The sequence below is a fragment of the Parasteatoda tepidariorum genome, chromosome 11, assembly GCF_982258835.1.
Source record: "Parasteatoda tepidariorum strain Cologne lab strain chromosome 11, Ptep-v5.0, whole genome shotgun sequence".
Classification (NCBI taxonomy): domain Eukaryota; kingdom Metazoa; phylum Arthropoda; class Arachnida; order Araneae; family Theridiidae; genus Parasteatoda; species Parasteatoda tepidariorum.
The window spans coordinates 374212-394693 of record NC_141765.1 but is presented as its reverse complement, the minus strand read 5'-3'; the positions used below and the strand labels follow the sequence as shown (position 1 = coordinate 394693).

At 32.0% G+C, this 20482-nt stretch overlaps 1 protein-coding gene across 12 annotated transcripts in view; it reads right to left on the bottom strand.

The window, feature by feature from the left end:
• Positions 1-20482, bottom strand: part of LOC107445131 (SEC14-like protein 2) — a 151290-nt gene that overhangs the window by 10748 nt on the left and 120060 nt on the right. For all 12 annotated transcript variants that reach the window (XM_087154932.1, XM_087154938.1, XM_087154940.1 and 9 more), the window contains 6 exons: positions 18461-18555; positions 18272-18347; positions 11889-11969; positions 6695-6781; positions 3895-4001; positions 1213-1525 (listed from right to left, as the gene is read on the bottom strand). In XM_087154932.1, coding sequence (XP_087011058.1) covers positions 1213-1525; positions 3895-4001; positions 6695-6781; positions 11889-11969; positions 18272-18347; positions 18461-18555 — 759 coding nt within the window. The remainder of the gene's footprint in view (positions 1-1212; positions 1526-3894; positions 4002-6694; positions 6782-11888; positions 11970-18271; positions 18348-18460; positions 18556-20482) is intronic.

Here is a 20482-nt window from a genome sequence, read left to right as displayed (position 1 = left end):
TTTCCGTGGATATCGACGTGGAATGGGATCCATTGAAAGTGGACTTCATGCTGCTGGGAAATGAGCTTTACTTTTTGTAAGATCGAAAAACTGGTTTTATCTCCAATGAGGGCCCAATTTTTGAGATGTTGAATTGAACTACAGCTGTCAGATAGTATCCAAGTATTTCCAAAGTGCCATTCACTCAAGATTTTCTCTAGTCACCTGTCGATTGCAATTAGTTCGCTTCGAAAGACGGAACAAAAATCGGGGTTGCGTTGATGAAGAGTGTAGTTCTCTCGAGGTGTTTCAATAAACACTCCAATGGATAATGATTTATTCAGGAGAGGATACTGTACTCAGCAAACCCCTGGATTATTGTATCTGTATCTAGTCTGGCATCATTTGGCTAGTGTATGGTGACTCTTGTCGACTTGTTGTTTATTGCTCTGCAAGTATGGTCATGTACGTATTAGCAATATCAAAAATGCTAATTCAATTTAAAAACGTGATTGTCCTGTTTATTGCTGTGCAAATATGCTCATGTTCATATTAGCAATATCAAAGCTAGCTATACTGTTCACAGTAATACAACAATCCAAAACTTAATTTAAAAAATCTAAATCAAGGTTGAAAAATTTGTGATTTCCTTAAAAATTCGGCAAACATGTATTTTATTTCTTTAAAACTCAAAATCTAAATTATTCTAAATGATATTTGCTTAATATTTACTGGAATCAGATGACAGGATAGTAGTTATCTTATGAGAATCACAAAAAAGTGAGTTTATATCTACTCTTATTTATTTTTATGTTTTCATAATAATAAAGTGCTCAAAAATATTGGCTCGTAAAATAAGCAACAATAAGCTTATAATGATTAGTGTACTGAAACTATTGCTCCTTTATTTATGTTGTTGTTTTTATTGTTTCTTTATTGAAATCCCCATCCATTCAGATTTTTTTATTTAGGGTTTTGATAAAATACTAAACAGACTAATTTTTAATAAATATCAGACATAAATTTTAGCCTAGTGGTTATTGTCTGAAATAATATTCATTTTACAGCCTTTTTTATTTTCTCAATCACTTGTGTTAACCCTAAAGGAGGTGGAGTCAAAAGATTATCCCAGAGGTAAAAAAAAATCATTTTACTGACAGGAATTTATTATTTCTTCTTAAGAGATTTTTATGTTAAGTGATTGAAAAACAATTCAAGTGGATGGTTACTTACAAAAACCTGCATTGATACAAGAGAAAGTTCCTGATTCTGGATACATGTGACAGTCAACTCTGTGTGGTGTTATTATTTCAGTTATTTCTGCTGTTTCATTTTCTCTAAAACAAAGACCAAAACGAATATCATAGCCTATAGTCTGGAAATCCCATTGAATAAGAGAATTTGGCTCTTTTACTACAAGTCTTATTCTACAAGCACACCCACATTCCACAACAGTTCGCTTAGCAGCAGGATCATTTTCAAGAACGCCAAGTTTTTGATATAGCATTAGATTTTCAGGGACTGGCACATACAAAGGCATTTGGTACTGGAAAAAAATAATGAGTTTGTATATTAAAAATTGAGTAATGTTAATGTATTACTTTAATGATAGTAGGACTAGTATGTCCACTTTTATTACTTTATTTTCAATGAAATTGTGTTTACAATCATTGAAAGCAGTTTAACTCTTTCTTTTTATCTTAGCTACATTTGAACTACATTATTGTTTTAAACTCTTACAGGAAATATTAATCTTTGATTTATATTTTGGTTGCAAGCGGAATATCAGCCCTACAAAGCACACTTTTGTAATATGATGAACTGTTTCGGATTGTAATTAGTTTATATTGAATCATAAACCTTTTTCAAAATTGTTCTTTTGTCATTTTTATATTGTAATAAAAAATATACACCGTGACATTTACTTGGTTTTAATTTCGTTTTTACAAAATTCGATGATTTTTGTTTTCTCTACATGTAGCATAAAATCCTTTTGTAAGCTTCGTTTCTTTTTTACGTGAAAAAGAAACACTTCTTATTCTAACACATGTCATTTTTGTATTTTTTTTTTTAAATAAATAAAAAATTATCGAGTCTTAGCTTTTTAATTCCACTTTCAAAAATTAACAAGTAGACTTAAGTGCAATGTTTTAGAGCGTCCTATGCCAAGTTAATTTACTATGTGCGTTCAAAAACTTACATTGTGCATCATAATTAAAAGGCAATTTTGACAAAAAGAAGTTGAAAATGCCGTTGAAACATTGTTTTAACATACTAAAAGTCTGAAGCATTAGTTTAAATAATCAAATAATATTTATTTAAGCTTCTCATAATTGTTGAGTTGTCCGCCTACTACAGCTGTAGTCTGGTCTGATTTAATGTCATCCATGACTAACAATTTCTCGCTTTTAACGTGTTTTCAGCTTGGTTCCTCTCATTTCCTAAATCAAAAATCTAAAAAAAAAATCCCGGTATTTAGAGCAACTTCTATTTCCCTGAACTACCGAAGTTTTAAAAAAAGGTAGCTTTACATCAGTTACGACCGAGGACAGAATTTCAGAACAGAATGCCACGCCTGATAGCGACTTGGAGTATTCGCAATGTGATAACGATCTGATGACTTGCGAATCAGATGCTACTTCAATAGCTAAAATTATAGAGTCTAGTAGTGATGGAAAAAAAACTGAATCTTCAGATCCACTTCTCATTTAATGTAGCAGCATTAAGGAGGCTGAAAAGTTTCTTCCAAAGACAAGAAGAAAAAGAGAAGTGGATGTCTTCTAATTGTTAGAAAATTCATTGTGTATTTTAAGACAAAAGCAACAAAATATCAGATTTTTTATTGAAATAATTAAATTTTTCTTCTTATCTAAATAAATTACATTTAAGTTTCAGATTGTATTGGGGTATTTAACAAAATAGAATGAAATTTGTATGCTTTTAAATTCCCCTCTTTAGCAACGTTCCTTTATTTATGAAGTTTTTGTTCATTCTAATAAGCATCGTTAAATCGAAGTTCTATTGTATTTTCTTTGTGAATTTAGGTACAATGCCCTCAGTTAAAATTAAAGTTTTTTCTGAATTAAATCATATTTTTGATTAGGATTTATTTTTGGGATACACAATGAAACTTCTATGAAAGAGGTAATTAAATTTTAGAAAAGATATATGCATTATATTATATTACCATTCAAGGCCAGCGTAAGAGTTTGAGAGCTGAATTTTAAAGTAAAAATTTTTTAATGCATGCATAAAAAAAAATGTGACAAGGAGTTTAAGCATTTTTCTTTCCAAAATTCGCAGTAATTATATTAATGGCCAGCTTTAGACTTTTCCACTGCATATCCAGATGCTACAGCACTCAAGATCCATAATTTTTTGTCTTTTTACATGACCAGATTTTCCAAAAACTATGCTATAAACTCTAACTCTTTTTCAATCGAGCTCCCAAAAATTACTCTAATTAGCTCTATTTCTCTTTAAAAAATATTTATAACCTGAAAGGCTTTTTATTTTTCTGGCATTTTTATAGTTTTTGAGAGTTGATTTCTGCTTTTGCTAGCACAAAACGATTTTTACTTTAAAAGTAAGTAAATAAAATGGGGTTAATAAGTAAATACAGGTTGTTTTAACGCTCTTCGTTTTTTCTTAAGATAGTAAGTACTTTTTGATTGGATCGGTTCACGTCAACTTATTTTTGTAATCACAAACCAAATAACATGTATTACCTTATGACATTACTACTAAAAATTGCGAATTATTCATGAGATTATGGAATTCATTGTTACTTTTTTCATTCACTTTTTCTAGTAATTTTAAGATATCATAATTTAAACATTAGTCTGGTATTTTTTAAGATTAAGAACTCTTTTTTTAAATTACAAATAAGGCACAAAAAATTAATATAATTTTCACCATTGATGCACACTCAAGATTTCCATCTTCATCAGTTTTTGTTCCGCCAACAGATACAGGCAGTATGGCTGGATCAATATTTTTTGTAATAACTGGTTTGACATCCTCTAAAAAGTAATTGTATTTAATAACTCAAAGATAAGAATAATGGGGATTTTAGTACATAACTAAGAGAGTTACCGAACTTCTCAAAGTAAATCAAGGATTTGAGAAATCAATAAAATAAAAACAAATGGATACAGACATTTGCGATTTTCTACATTATTTTTGCTTTGGAAAGGAACATATTTACTCTCATCAATTTTCGAAATTCATTTCAAAGTGCTAACTAAAAAACTTTTGCTGTATGTCAGATCATTCCAACAGAAATATGAGAAGGGTCGCCTGTTAATTTTGTCCTTGGACTGCACCATATCACTGTTACAAATGGTGGTTATTTTTAAAACATTGTTTTATACTCATCTCAGTTGCTTTTGCCACTTGTTGTTGAATTTATAACTAATTTTGAAACTTGGTGAGAATAGATTCTGGTTTACTCAGCAGAATGCAGAAAACTGTGCATTTCCATCTCTTTTATTCTCCTGTAATTGATTTTTCAATTTGATTGTCATTTTTGGGACACTCTGCACAAACGTATGTTAATTATTTAGAAAAAGTTAAGTTTTGAAAATAAATATTTTGACCTACAAAGATTGTAACTTAGCAAGTGAAAGCCTGATTATTAAATCGTAGTTGTATTTTCTTTTAGATTTTTCTCGAAATTTTATTTGGATATTTAAAATGGTAAAAAAAAACTAATGTTTTTTATTTTCTTCATAGATTTATAAATTTAATATAAAAGGATTATCACCACCAATATATATGTAAATAATTTAAACATCGATATAAATGCATCATAGGTTGATGAATTTAAACCCAGATGCAATTCTAAAATATGTTTGCTTATGATCGTAGTACAATTGTCATCTTAATACCACTTGGAAAAACTTTCTTCTGAGAAAGGAAAATTTGGCAATTTGAAAATGGTGCAGGAATTTAAATTTTTTTTATTCTATTCTATTCTTTATTATTCATCTCTAATTCTTTTTTACTATACAGTACAAGATTATTCGATCGATTTATCCGGATTTCAAAATTTAAAATTAACAATAACATTAATCTCTCTGGTATTAGGAAATATATGGATGGTGTTTTCTACACTAGGGAACGCTGAAAGCTCGGTACCGCCTAAATTTCCGGGTTACTGTTTCCGTTGTATTTTAAAGCCATTTGGCATCATTGTGTTTTGAGATTCTTGCAAACAATGTATTTGATTACTTGTGTTTACAATGCTAAAAGTGTTAACACTAACGTAAGATGGTGCACAGCTTGCAACAAGAACAAACAGTAATAAACTTATGGAAAGAGGCCATATCAAGACCTCCAAAAAAGCGAGTTATTCAAAATCTAGCAACCTTGTCACCTTTTTTAACAAAATATCTCTTAAAAACTAAAACAAATTTTCACTTCAAACTCACCAGCATTACATATTAACATTAATATCTTATGAAATATGGCAGATTTGAGCTCAGAAATTATCTAATTTATTTCTTTTATTATAAACAAAATTATCCGTTTGAAAATATCGCCTCGCAGAATAACATGTAGTAAGCAGTTGCAAACTTTTTAACCGGAACTAGAGTAGGTGCCGAGCTCGAGATTGTTATTGTTTACATTTCTATTGAAAACACCATCCATAAAGAAAAAATGTCTTTAAAACGGTTTGTACATTTTAAAATAAATATATTCAATTAAAATTTTGAGCAATCTTGTATACAAAAAAAAATTGTTTGAAAGCTTTGTTTCTTTCCAGATAGAAACAACGTATGCTTTTCACTGATAATTAATCTCTTTTTCTGTCAAAACATTCATTTTCATAATCATTTTTACTGTACTAAACTATTTTACAAAACGTTGTATTGGCGATCGAAATGGGCTGCAGGTGGCGTAGAGCAGAACCCTCTACCTATGGCAACACTTCACGTACTTTCCCCATTAGCGTGTGGAAAGTCATAGAGGAAGGAAGTACGCCAGTTTCTCTCTTGATTTTCATATAGAGTAAATTCTTTTAAGTTGGAAAACTGTACGGAACAGAAAACTACATTAAACATAGTTCTAAAGAAAAGTATCACGGATACTTTAAAAAATATTTTTATTAAATAAAAAAGAAAAATATTAAGAAAAGGGAAAATATCGTAGTACATTCCTATACAAATGAAAAGAGGAGGAGAGGGAAGGGCTAAAGGCATGAAACCGGTATCTCCCCAGATGGCGTATTCGAGCGTTGCGATCGCCAATTTAAATGGTTATTTATCATGGTTAATTTTATTATGGTTAGTGATAGTTTACAACTGACATCATATTACTGTTGGTGGTCAACCGTCAACTAATGTACTATCACTCTTTTAAAGGAATTAACTCTCAAATTTCCATCACTTATTATAGTTAGTGCAAATTTTAAATATCTTACAGGTTCTTTGCTGAAAGCTCTAGGCACGATCTTTAGCAATGAATTTTTGCGCAATAACAAATTTAACGCTTACAATTTTTCAAGATTCCTGCTTCCCTCCTGCAAAGTTGCAGTGTTCATAGCTTGTGTAGACCTTTTGAAGCTATTTATTATAATTTTTAGATACATGCATAATTTAACACGAAACATTACAGAATTATCATTAATGCACCACACTCTTAGCGCACATTAGTCCATTTAAAAAAGTTTTTTTTTTAATGTTTCATGAAGTACAAATTAAAATATTATTACCTGGCGATAAAATTTCCACCTTTGATAATATTGATTCAGGCAAAACAGTTTTGCACCAGCTCCAAATGAAGTTAAAAAATGATGGAGCTGAAAAAATATATACCAGCTTTAAGAACAAAAATAATTGGATTAAAAGTTGAATCTACAGTCCGTGGCTAAATTTTTAGCCGCACCATAAGATTCTATGTAAAATCTTAATTATCAGGTGATACTATGCAGCGTAATTGTTTTTACGCGGCTGAAACCGGTTTACACTTGTTTATGTTCGGGTATCAGTTGGTTAACATTGTAATGCAATAAGTTAAAAATAAATGCAAATAGGAAGTATATTAAAAATCCCCTGAATAAAAACCCATTACATATATGTTTTAATATAAAAGTATTGCATATAAACTCGTGCAAAACAAGTAATTATTAAAACACTGCAGTGCGTCTAATAATTTGGTCTAATTATTACAATATACTAATGTAATACCTGTGTGACATCGAGTCACAATCGAATTTAAATCCTGATCCATTTCTTAACAATACTGATCCAATCCATATTCGCCCCTTAATGCCTTAGCGCAATTAGGACATTCTCCCCTGGAAATTCCTTTCCCTACCCTTTTTCTTAGAAAAACACCTGGCCCGCGGTATCTTTCATGTCCACGTGAAGGCTACGAGTGTGAGAGTAAGCATAACCGTAACGCCCGCAAGTTCCATCAGAAGGTGAGAATGACACTGAAGAAATAATTGATATGACAACTAAACTTCCAATGGTTAAGAAATTTCACTTTGACTTTAAGCATTTTTGTATAAATAGCTGAGCGCCCGACGCTCGAGAGCAGATCTCAAATTTTGAAGGTAAATTATTAAGAACTATGTTGGGAGCCCCACGGGCGATCAGCAACAACTCTATTAAAAAAGACCTAAGAATCGACGATATTAACCAATACATGGCTAAAATAAACGCCAAATTCTATAAGGAAGCAAAAGATTGCAACGCTTCAAACTTTAATAAAATTTTTGACTTAGAAATTATTAGGGATAACGCAAGCATCAGCCCTCTCACTGCATTTCTAACCTCAGACTGCTTAATATCTAAATATTACAACCAGACTCAATGATCACATATCATTACACACACACAGCTTAAACACCGGCATGTGACAACCCTAATGAAGGAGCAACCCTTTCGCAGGGTCCGATCTGGAGGAGTCACACTTCCGATAATATCCAGAATAGTGAGCAACCCGGCACGAGCGGTGAATACCGGGACGGCCGGGTCACTATACTAACAGAGGTCCACTAATATTGTACATATCTAATCCACTACTTGTAAATTTTCTAATCTTTGTATATATATGTAAATATAATTATTCTGTAAATATAACACTATTGCTGTATTATTATATAACTGATTATAAACTTAGTGCTCGTCTCATTATGTGCATAACTCATTTAAATATTTTAGTTCTTGACAATGGAGATTTCTCCTACTTTTACCCTTTTATCTAAATTGTTTATTTAACTTATGCCTACCCAATTTTATGCCAAATCAATTTCGATGAATCTGTAAGTGGCGCTTCGCGCCAAATGCCGAGATCCCACCTATTCAGATCACACATCGCTCGAGAGCAGATTTTTGACCCCAGAGATTCGTTCAACCGTGATCGAGACAACACGTGTTTTATCTGGCTCCGCTATTATGCCTTACAACAGAACCGCTCGCGGCGGAAAGGTGTTTCCGCCTAGCCGCCCGCAATCACCTAAACCGGACGACTCGGATGGAGAATACATCGAGGTTTTTGAGTACCCATCCTCTGAGGTAGCCTGGTAGCCATTGCATTTAGTAAGATTCCTCGGAGATACATACCTGTTAACCAAATCGATACCGTAGGTTTCTACATGCAATTTAGCTTGGAAGAGGTGAACTCTACAAAGGACTTATTCACTGAATTTCTTAAGAAATGTGCATATGGTATAATCTACAACGAATTTAAAGGAATACTATGTGCCATTAGAGTTGCCAGCAGACACTATCACGAACTCCGAAAGGAATATCCATTGCCTGGACAGAAGGAAAAAGAGGAACCCGAGACAACTCAAGATAGCATCACTCGAGTCCTTGAGCCCAATCCCACCCCAGCGGCTGATAAAATGGAACTTAGTGCCGGGGGCACTGCCTCCGATACTGAAAACACTACAGAACCTCCAGCCAAAAAGAAGAAGAAGAAAGCCAAAGTCAAGCCTATCGAGTCTACTCCCACGATCCAAGACAACTGCTCTCCTTCAGATTCCCCTACCCCAGCCGGAGACTAAAACAACTACTCCATCTGACCCAGTACCGGCAGAGCTTGAGGAGACTGCCGCTTCGGCAGTAACCATAGCTACTCCCACCGCAAATATGGACACTTTTCCTTAAAAGCTGAAAACCCTTATCAGAGGACTAGAAATAGATACAGATTCTCAGGAATTAGAAAAATACCTCAAAAACTTTGGACTGCTACCAGAGAAGACAGTACAACTTAAAAGGAGGAGTGGTCAGGAGCTTAGGCCCCTCCTACTTTTTCTGGTCATCCAACCGGACAACAGTGCCTCTAGAAATATTTTTAACATCAGATCAGTACTAGAGAAGCCAGTTAGAGTTGAGCGCTTCAGAGGAGGAAAATACCAGATCCAGTGCTACCGTTGTCAACAATTTGGACACACGCAACGAAACTGCCCTGCAACCAATCCCGCCTGCGTGAAATGCGCCGGAGTACATTTCTCGTACCAGTGTACAAAGCTCAGGACAATCCCAGCCACCTGCGTCAACTGCAACGGTGAGCACCCAGCCTGTTTTACGGGCTGCGGTGCAAGACCCAGGAAAGCGAGGAAGTCTCATCCCGAGAAAGCTACCGACAACGCCACCAGATTTTTACAGCTCTTCAAGGAGATGAAGGAACTTTTGAAGGTCGAAGAGCTTCTTAAGCTTTTACGTTCCTTACTTCCAGAGACCCAAAACTGATGAAGGACTCATTTTCTCCCAGGATTTTATCTATCCTGATGTCACAGCTCACCGCTGTGATTTTCTTTTTATCCCATTTCTTATAGGATACAGGACTTATAGTTTACGACCTACTAGAAGCGATGAATCAGTTGGTGGCCCTTCGGGCCAAATACTGAGTTCCAACTAATATCAAGCATATCAAGCTCGAGAGCATTCGAGATTTTGTCGACATTCGAGGTAACGCTGCTGAATCTCTCTTGAGCTTATCTGCTGACCAGATGCTGTCATAGTTAGAGCTACAAATCATGATTTTTATCTTCGGTGAAGTCCAGTACAGTACCCATGACCCCGCTCTGATGTTTTCTGGCGAAGATCTGATTCCCATCCACTCCTGTGTTGTGTTCAGTCTGAGTTGAAACCACGAAACTCCCAGTCACTCCTAACCACCACACTCTCCATCCGATGTGCCGCCTGTGATTTTTTTCTGATGTCGCCATTGAGCTAATATGAAATAAAGCGAACTTTATTCATCCTAACAAGTGACTCCTTTTTTAGTGAACTCTTAGTCTCTTTAGATTTAAAAATGTGACCTACTCTCTCTATCAGCTACATAATAGGTATGTGCTTTTTTTGTTTTATTTCAGTGTTGTTGGGTTAATCAATGTCTATTAATGTGTATTTACACTGATAGATCATGTGCCATATTTACAGTTTACTTTTGTCAGGTTTTTCTTTAGAATTTAACCTTTTAGCTTTCTTGTTAAATTTAAAATTCTTTTGGTTTTTCTCAATACCCACCCAGTGTAACAGCACACTTGGTGCCGTTAGTGTTTTTTTGGGTTGGTATTTTATGTTTTAATTTTGTTAATGATCAGGGAACCTTTTACTTAAATTTAAAATTTTTTTAATATGATTATTATTCATTGTTCTGTTATTCAAAATACAATTAAATTCGATATGTTCATGAATTCAATATGTTTTCAGTTTTGATTCACAATAATAGCCAATTTTCTTGGGTATATTTTTAACATTATAACCAATTGTATAATAAATTATGCAATGTAATTAACTTTTTTTGTAAATTTTGTTAATTTTCTTTTCGACCCATTTAATTTGTTTTAGTCATGTACTAATTTTTATGTAAGCAACCAGAGATAATATTTTAAATTAATGGATAGAAAAAAATTAAAATTAATTTAGTAATTTTCATAATTTTCTGTAATTGATTAATACAATTATTTGGTAAGTTTGGCTATTAATTTTTTTCTGAGTAGGTAACTAATTTTTTCATATAATGATACAGTAAGAATTTTTATTCTTTAGGGTTAATTGAGTACGAATTTCACAGCAATTATTTTAAATAATGGTTATAATTTTAAATTGTGTTAACTTTTTTTATTTTAAATTTAAGGTTCACTTGTTGAATACATGACTACATTTTGATAATTTAAATGATACTTTTTTTTGGAATAATTTCTTTGATAGGTTATTGATTTTATAAAATGGATTGCTAAAATGTATTGCTCTTTTATATTGCTAAATGAAAAAAGCTCATTGATTATTTAATACCCTGCAGCCATTGTTATAATATAATTGAAAATTAATGATTGTTTTTTTTGATAATTTTGTTTTTCTGGTTTGGTGTTAAATTACATTTTGAAATATTTAGTAGTAATGTTGTGGTTTCGTTAATGGTTTTTAAGCAATTTTATGTTATTTATATATTTTGTGGTAATTATTAGGTCATTCAACTCATTAATCCATTCTTTTAAGTATGATAAAATTCTTTGATTGTGATTTTTGGTATAAAATTTTTCTTAAGGTTGATTTTTAAAATTTGTCATAATATTGGCAAAATATATATTATATTTTTCTGGTAATGGTTGAATTTTATACTATATTGGTTATATCAATGTTGTACTGTCTAGGTAAATAGTTATGTTTTTAAGAGTAATCATCAGCTTAAATGACATCATCTGTAGTAAACAATATTGTTAGTAAATGAATTCCATAGTCACCCGGAGTAAAAATAATCTAGTCACTAATTCTAATTTGGCAATTATGCCTGATAATAGTAATGACATGAATGGTAATAGGCAAGCCCCAAAATTAAATTTTTCTATTCCAGAGATATTTTTATGTACATGCACATTCTAAAACATAATAAAAATGTAGTTCATATTAACGTTTAAAAATTTATGTGAATTTCATTATACTCACCATTCACAACGTATACCGTTTTTAAATTTTCAGGATGATTAGCTTCATAACTTTTTAATAAGGTGTATGCATGTTGTGCAACTAAATAAAAAAAATATAGAAATAAATGTACAATTATTTAAAAAAATAAATAGTTTTAAAATATGATTATTCATTAGCAAGGTTGGCATTATTTAAATCGTGATGAAAATCGCGATTTAAATCACTTGATTTTTTAAACAAAAATCATTGATTGAAATTAACTGCGATTTTTTTAAGAAAATCACTGTTTTAAACCAAATGATATTTTTAATAAATCATTAAGCCGAAAATATTTTTATAACTATGTTCTTTAAGTTAAGATTCTTTTAAAAGTCTGGTTTCATTAATGATAAAGGTTTTATTCAAAGAAAGGCAAATTATATTTCAAAATAGACTAATAAATAAATAAAATTATGGTGCCAAAAATGGATAAAAGTAATGTTAAATTATAATTTTACGTTATCTGTATGTAAAACAATTTGAAAATTGATCCATTTAGTTTTACGTTTCTTTGAATACTTTAAGTGCTTTTAAAACATTTAAAATATACTCTCAGAAATAAAACTCTCTTTTTTGACGATTCAGCAATTCTTGAGCAGTATTTCGAGAATTTTGAGAATCATTTCGTCACGAAGTCACGTGATTTGTGACGAAACGTAAACTTTTGAATGTATGACGAAAATGTTTCCTTAATTCTAAACCTCTTCGTAGTGCATTGTGGGAGGTTGTTAACTAGAATAAAGACTAGACAATTGAAAATAAACTGACGAATTATGCTGACCGGATTGTATGGTGTCAAGAAGTTGGCCTTGCACCGAGAAGATCCGGAGTTAGAATCCCTCTTCAGAAATAAGTGTAATTCATATATCTCTCCTTGCCGTGTCGTGCCTTCTATATGGTGCCCACGTTAAAGTGATTATTAAAAAAGTTAGATATATTAGGCACTATTAGTTTTTTTTTTTTTCTTTTTCTTTTTTTTTTTTTTGAAAAAAAAAAAATACAATGACGAAATATTTCTTTAATTTTGACAAAATTCTCTTCCTCAAAGAAGTGACGATAGTTATTTCGTACCTTTGGGGAAATTTTCGCTCAGAACACATACCTGGAAACGGTTTCGTCAGAAACGAAGAAAGTTTCGCGATAGTCGAGTATCCAATTTTTACAGTGCATGCAATTAGTATTTACCAATATAAATGAAAGACTTGTTTTGCCCAGAGAAACATTTTTTTTCGATAATATATTCTGATCTAAACAATTTTATCTTCATTGAGTATTTAACTTCATTAGATATCTGTCCTTAAAATTTTAGGATATTCAGCTTGAACAAAGATAACGGTGATTTTATTTATTCCGTGATTAGTATGTACTAGTTAAAAAAATAATTTTTAAAACATTTTAGTTAGAAATACAGGATGACACAACAACAAAAAAAACGGGAAGTTTTGAAATGCGTTATGACCTTGAGGAAGTAAACACTTTTCTATTTTAGTAACCATTGATCTGTGGAACAGGAAACTGAGTGCGTTCGTCATAAAATTTTTTATAAGAACAGTGATAGTTTGGAAGCCGCGCAGAGGGAGTTTTACAACTTAGGACGCAATGGTGCCGTCTCATCAAAACACGTGATAAAGAGTTGGATTAATAATTTTGAAGAGGCTGGATCAGGCCGTGATAGCCTGGTTGGCAGGGTGCTGGACTCACGTTCGTGAGAACGGGAGTTCGAATCCAACCGGACGAAGACTCCCAGTGTAGTAAATGGTGACTGGTGAACGTTAAATCTGTAAAGTCAAAAAGTATTTCATGTTCTCGTAACAAATTATACCCCTGGGGTCAAAATTAGATAAAAATAGGATCAGGTCAAAATTTTGATCTGTGGATGTATGAATGGGGCCACCCTATAAACGGGTGTGGCATAGGTTGTCAATAGATGGCGCCACTGGAAAACAAGAATGCTTTGCCTTAATAGCCTGCGACGACAGCAACAAGCTGGATCTGCCCTGAAGTAGAAACAAACAACGGTCAATAAAGGAATCTCAACAGTAGATTTCACGAATGCAATCATACAGGGCATTTAAAGGATATAATTTTTAAAAAAATGATAAATTCCATTAATATTTTCTAATTAACAAATTTGAAGGTTTTATTTACTATGAATAAAATGTTTTACTTCCATCACTTTCAGTTTCATTGGATTGAGAAAAAGTTCCCGTTTTTTTGCCTCCCTGTATTAATTATTTTTGCTATGTTATTGTTTTTAAATAATACTGTTAATACATTTTATAATAATACTATTATTTCCAAATATATTGTTAATTTCTTTTATTAGATGATTTGGCTAGTGAATAAGAAAAAAATCCGATTTAATCCAAAATAGTCTGATTTAAATTAAATAAAATAGATTTGTTTAATATTTAAAAAAAAAAATGAATTTTGCCAACTCTGTTAATTAAGATCGAAAACGTATGATTATCAAATGTTTGTTTCTTAAAATATTCCTTAAAGGCCTCTAAATAAAATGCTGCTGCATATAATTATATTATAGATATTTTCTTCTTTAAAAAGTATCAATTTTCGTAAATATGATTTTGAAGTAAACGTTAACTCAAGGTTTAAGGTTTTTCCACTTTTAACTAGGTAATTAATTTACTTTATCATCAAATAATACATATATACAGATAAATTTTCAGTTTTCTAAATAAAAATTTAAAATTGTTTCATCACCATTTTGTTTAAAATGTTTTAAAGAGTAAGAAAAATCATGAAATTATGCTCCACTATGAGAGTATAAAAAATTCTCATTTGAATTAAATGAACAATTAGCATTGATTTTCGTTTTTATAAGGTTAATAATGCAGCACCTCAGTTTCTTACTTTCCAGGGTGTATAATGTTAATTAGTAAACGTTTTTTTTTTCTTTTTTAAATAATAATTTTTCATTGTTTATATAAAAATTATAAATTTATACGAAATTTCTCGTGAAATTTTTTTAAAGATAAACAGTATCAGCTAATATCATTTTTATAAGAATATCTTTGATTACTTTGTTACATAAGTTTTTTATAATGAAATTGTTAAATTTCATAATTAGCGCAATTTATTGCTGTAAATGCTTTTGATTTTATTTTCTATTTTTTTGTGATTAAATATTACGTCAAATTGAAACTATTGTTGTATTAAAAAGTATGTGTATGCACGGCTTAACCCAAGTACTTAAAAAAAAAAAAAAAATCAAATATTTTTTGATAATTTTGCATTTTTTATGTTAATTGTAAATTTTTTTAACCTATTTTATTTAATATCAGTCGTGGAACAGGCCGACCCAATTTTGAATTTGCGACTACCAAGTGTTCAACTCCGCAGCTTTGCAATTTTGAATCCAATCAAGATGACAAGGAATCAAATATTGGGAGGAATTTGCTATCGTGGAGGACTTCTTGATGGAATTAACAAGCATTTGCGTTACATAGAGACAAAAACCTTCCACGGTTAACCTGACGGCAAGGGGTCTCTAACCTATGACCCGTCTACTACTGGGGATACTTTACGTCAGCACTGAGGTCGGTACGAGCCGGGTGCGGAATTCGTATCGACCCGTTATGGCCAGGATTCAAATCCGCGTCACTTCATCGGGGTAAAATGTGATTTTTTCTGTATTTTTTATGCGTATTAAAATTTTTGTGCTTTTAGAGTTGATTAAAAAGAAAAAATTCTGTGAGCAATATTATTTTTTGCTGCTGCAACACTGCATGCATATTTGACATGAAAAACTAAATCCATCCACCAAGGAATCCACATTATCACTCACGTTTTTCTGTCTCAGATAACGGCATAAATTCAAAAGAATTTTAAACATTTTTATGATTTAAAGAATTTCATTGTAAATACAATTAGAAACAAAAGTTTCTATAACATTTGTACACAATAATTTTAAATAAAAAAGTGTAAATAAAATGTTGGAATTTTTAGCATTTCTTCACCTAATTTGCCACTGCAGCACTGATTAAAACTAAATTAAAAGTATTGTTTTGTGTTTTCAATTTAAAGTGTTTGAAACTTAAGGCTCGAATATTTAAAAGTCTCAAAATTAGTAATTTTTTTTTTTAATGTTATCAATTAAGAGGACTTTTTCTATTTATTTCTGTAAATTTTTCTGTTTTTCTTTCTATGTGTTCAAATTAGTCAAGTTGAAACAAAACTAAAAATCATAATTTTTAATTGAACATAACTCATGCAGGGTGCATAGCTAAATCTCTCAACAAAAAATAAGCACCTTTTACGTACTTTTTAAAAACTCAAAATATATTTTTAAGCAATATATACATTAACAAAATGCAAAATAATTCTCAAAGACTTTACATGATCATGATAAAATAACTAGTTTCTGAGAAAGAACTCTTTTCTTGATTATATTAGCCATTATAAAATGATAGAGAGATTTTTCGGTTCGATATCAGAGGGTGTAAAATGAAGCCTGAATTTCAGAATATCTTGCAAAATGCAGCAAAGTTGCAAATGGGAGTGCAATAATCTCATCGAACCCAGCTCAGTAGACACACATGCGAACTCGCAAGTATTTCATGTAAAATGATTGGCGCTTTCATACGCTATGGATAGATGGAAAGCCGAAATAGATTAAGGTTTAATGAATTGTGAAAACGTTGAATAGAACAATGTGAAAAGCACGCTTTTGCATAATACGTGCCGAAAATCTACACGGTAAAGAAAAAAAAATCTCCTTTTCAAAAAGGGAAATTTAAGCATTTTTTAAAAACACCCAATTAAAAAATCACCTTTAAAGGCTTTTAAAAAACGAATATCGAAAATAAACACCTTTAAGCGCTTTTTAAAAATGCTTCGCACCATGTCATGCCAATAAAATTAAAAATATAAAACAACTATATTTGGCTCTTTCAATGCACACTATACACTAATGAAAACAATTAAAGGAAAGAAAGGCATTTAAAAAAAAAGAAGAAAAAAGAACGAAATAGGCAACGCTTATACGTCTCTAAGGTATCAGCTAAGCTTTTCGTGGACAACTCTGTCACGCAGTGGCCTATGACGTCGTAAAGCAGTGGCGTTGTGATCATCTTTGTGTAGAGGTACCTGATTTATATCGTATGGAGAGGTACTTGTAGCGTATTGACGTTTTGAAACATACATGAACCCAATTCTAGTTTTTTGAATTTCTTTGTTTATCCATCGTTTGTATAGTCAGTGTCATCGTCTAGATGATACCATAAGATGACGGATAATTGGAAGGGCCAATAATAGACAACCTGTTGTGGGGGGTTTCGAGAAATGCGGTGTTCACTCTGTGGTTCAAAGACTATGGTTAAAGCCTCACAAACTATGGTTAAAGCCACAAAAGAGCAGCAACGCCTGCTCAACACCGTTATTTGCGACATCTAGCTAAAACGTATAGATCCGCTACAGCGACACAATTGTCTCGCAACCTGTATAATGAACATCCATTACATGGATAATAGTAAATAGCCCGACCGTATCGCAACCTGCATTCGCAGAGGTGGCCCACGAGAGTATTGAAATCTCCACTCATTTGTATTTTTCGGCAGTAAATGATCATTTTGCTTTCATTCTTTAATCTTTTACTTATATCAACGTTGTACTTGCTTATGTAAAATTTAGTTTCCTTCTAACAACTATTTTTATGCACTCTCAGAAATAAAACGCTCTCTTTCGATGATATAGCAATTCTTGAACAGCATTTCGTTAATTTTGAGAATCATTTCGTCACGAAATCATTTCGATTCAAATCATTTCGATGATTTATGACGAAACGCGAACTCTCAAATATATGACGAAAATGTTTCCTCTACTCGGAGCTTCATCGCTTTGCATTGTGGGTAATTGTTAACTAGAATGACGAAACTAAAATGAAGACTAGATGATCGAAACTAAATGACGAAATGATTATTTTCTTTCGACGAAATTTGTTTCCTCGAAGAAGTGATGATTGTTATTTCGCAATTTTGAAGAAATGTTCGCTCGGAGCATGTACCAGGAAACGTTTTCATCAAAAATAGTTTCCTGATAATAGAGTGTTCAATTTTTAAAGTGTTGCAATGGGTATATTTGATAGCTTAGGTTTAGCTATCCAAGGAACAGCTACGACAGATTTCAAAATAAAGATTTTTAGCACAAAGTTCTGAACAAAACAATTTCTACAGGTAACATTACATTAGTATTTTTATTATTTCATTCAGAAACTTTTTAGGATGCATAGAGTCATATTTTACAAAGACTAACAAAGTTTTTCTGGTTTATGATGTAGAAAACATTGAAATTAATATATATATATTTATTCTTAAATTTAGTGATGCAAACTGCAAAAGTTTTACCTGCTCTGTGTATAATAGCTGACCAGCTCAAACCTTTGAGATCAAATATATATACTTGTTTGTCACAAAGGGATTTCTAGAAAATAATATTTAAAATAAAATGCTTATTTCAAAGAGTTTTAAAAACAATATGGCAAGTAGATGAATTAATATGGCAAAAGTAGATGAATTAAATTTTCCAACACTTACACCTTCACGGTCTCGCTTTTGTTCTCTAATATCAGATAAAATAAGGAATGTTGCATAGCTGAATGCATCGACTTTAGTAAGTGACTGCGCCAGTCCTAGAAATCAATTTTAAAAATAAATAGATTACAGTAATATTACACTTTGGTAAGGAAAAAAAAAGTTTTATCACAAATGGAAGGAAAAAAAAAGATTTTTTTTAAACAAAAGTTCATAATGTCATGAATCAACATCTATTATTCTTAAAATCTGACTGAATCCTTACATTAAAAATACGATTTTATAATTATTACGTCACTTATTAGAAATTTTATTTTGAAAGGATAGTTTGTAAATAAATATTATGATCTTACGTGAAAATTTGGAACTCACTGAATATACAATTTGGATTCTTCTCAAATGATAAATATTTTTTTGGTAATTCGAACATAATTCATTTAAAATAAGTCAGTTATTTATCGTAATTTTAACAACTCTTCTACTTCAGAAGAAGCCTACCAGTGGGTATAATGGAGATTCTGTTGTGGTGTTTAAAAAATATAATACTTACATAAAAATGTTAATCACATACATACTAAAATTACCACAATTGTAGTAATTTCAGAGAAAAGTTAAAAACAAGCTTTTTTTTGTATTTTAATTTCCCCACATTTGGAATCAGGCAATATATTTTACACTGAATGCGCGCATTGAATTTGAGTAAATTATCTTTGACCAGCTGGTTAGACCAACTACATATATACACTTGATTAATTTTTATTCCTTGTTTAAAATTTTTGCTGGGAGCATGTGTTTTGGGTGCAATCAATAAGGGTAATTGCTATACCTTGGATTAGCTTTAACTTTTTTTTATATGCAGAAATTAATAGAAATTTGGCAAAAAATACATTATACTTATGTCTATTCATATAACTTTTTGGAACGAATTCTGTCATGCACTTCAAAAAATTATCATATACAGTAAACATATAGTTAAGTAATTATTTTGAAAGAAATCAGTATCCCCTGTGAGAAATAGCTTATCGGCTGAAGAAAACACTCATGGCATTGTGTCGGACGAAGGTCACAAACTGGTATTGAATATTACAAAACGAATTGGTCCTCCAAGAAATTATTTTTTTCTCGTGACGACAATTTTATTGTGACAACAAGTATACATAATAGAAATTTTATCATTCCAGAAGTAGTAAGAAATCTGCGGTAAATTCACGCAACTTAAGAACGATATGAATCCCCAGTAGCTTAAAGGAACAGAAATGTCATTCTTACTTAGGGTGATAGTTGCAAACCTTACAACCACTATCGGGACACATATTTTAGCCAGAACCATCTCATGACGATAACATACGGAAACCTATTCGATGCCCGCTATAACCACGCCATCGCAGAGAAAGATTACGTTGGTGTAAAGAACGAATGGGTTGGGGTAACCAGCAGTGGTCCAGAGTGATGTTTTCCGACGAATTCCAATTCACTATGACAAGTGATTCTGGCTACCAGTTAGTGTGAAGAGAGAGTGGAACACGTTGTGCGCAAGAATAGGTTTATGAACGAGATTGCTATGACACAGGAGCGCCGATATGGGCAGACATCATGCACAATGGCTGAACACCGCTTCACACCTTTGAGCGAGATAGCGTTACATCACACCAGTATTGCAGAGAGATTATTCTGGATTATGTTCGCCTTTTTAGGGGTGTGGTAGGTGCAGACTTTCTGTTTATGAACGACAATGCGCAGTCACACTAGTGCTCTGAGATATCGAACACACTAGAAAGTAAATATATTGACCGTATGCCATGGCCCGTGTACTCCTCGGACCTAAATCCTGTAGAGTAGGATGCCCTTGAAACGGAATCCTAGGATATCCTTGGCAAACGTGTTTCACAAAGAACACGTCATTTCTAGACCATGCAAGACCTGAAAACATCCTTGCGAGAGGAGTGGGATAATATCTCCCAAAGATTCTTCGATAGTTTTGTGGACAGCATGAATAACAGATGTAAAAGGTGCATTAGTGTCCGA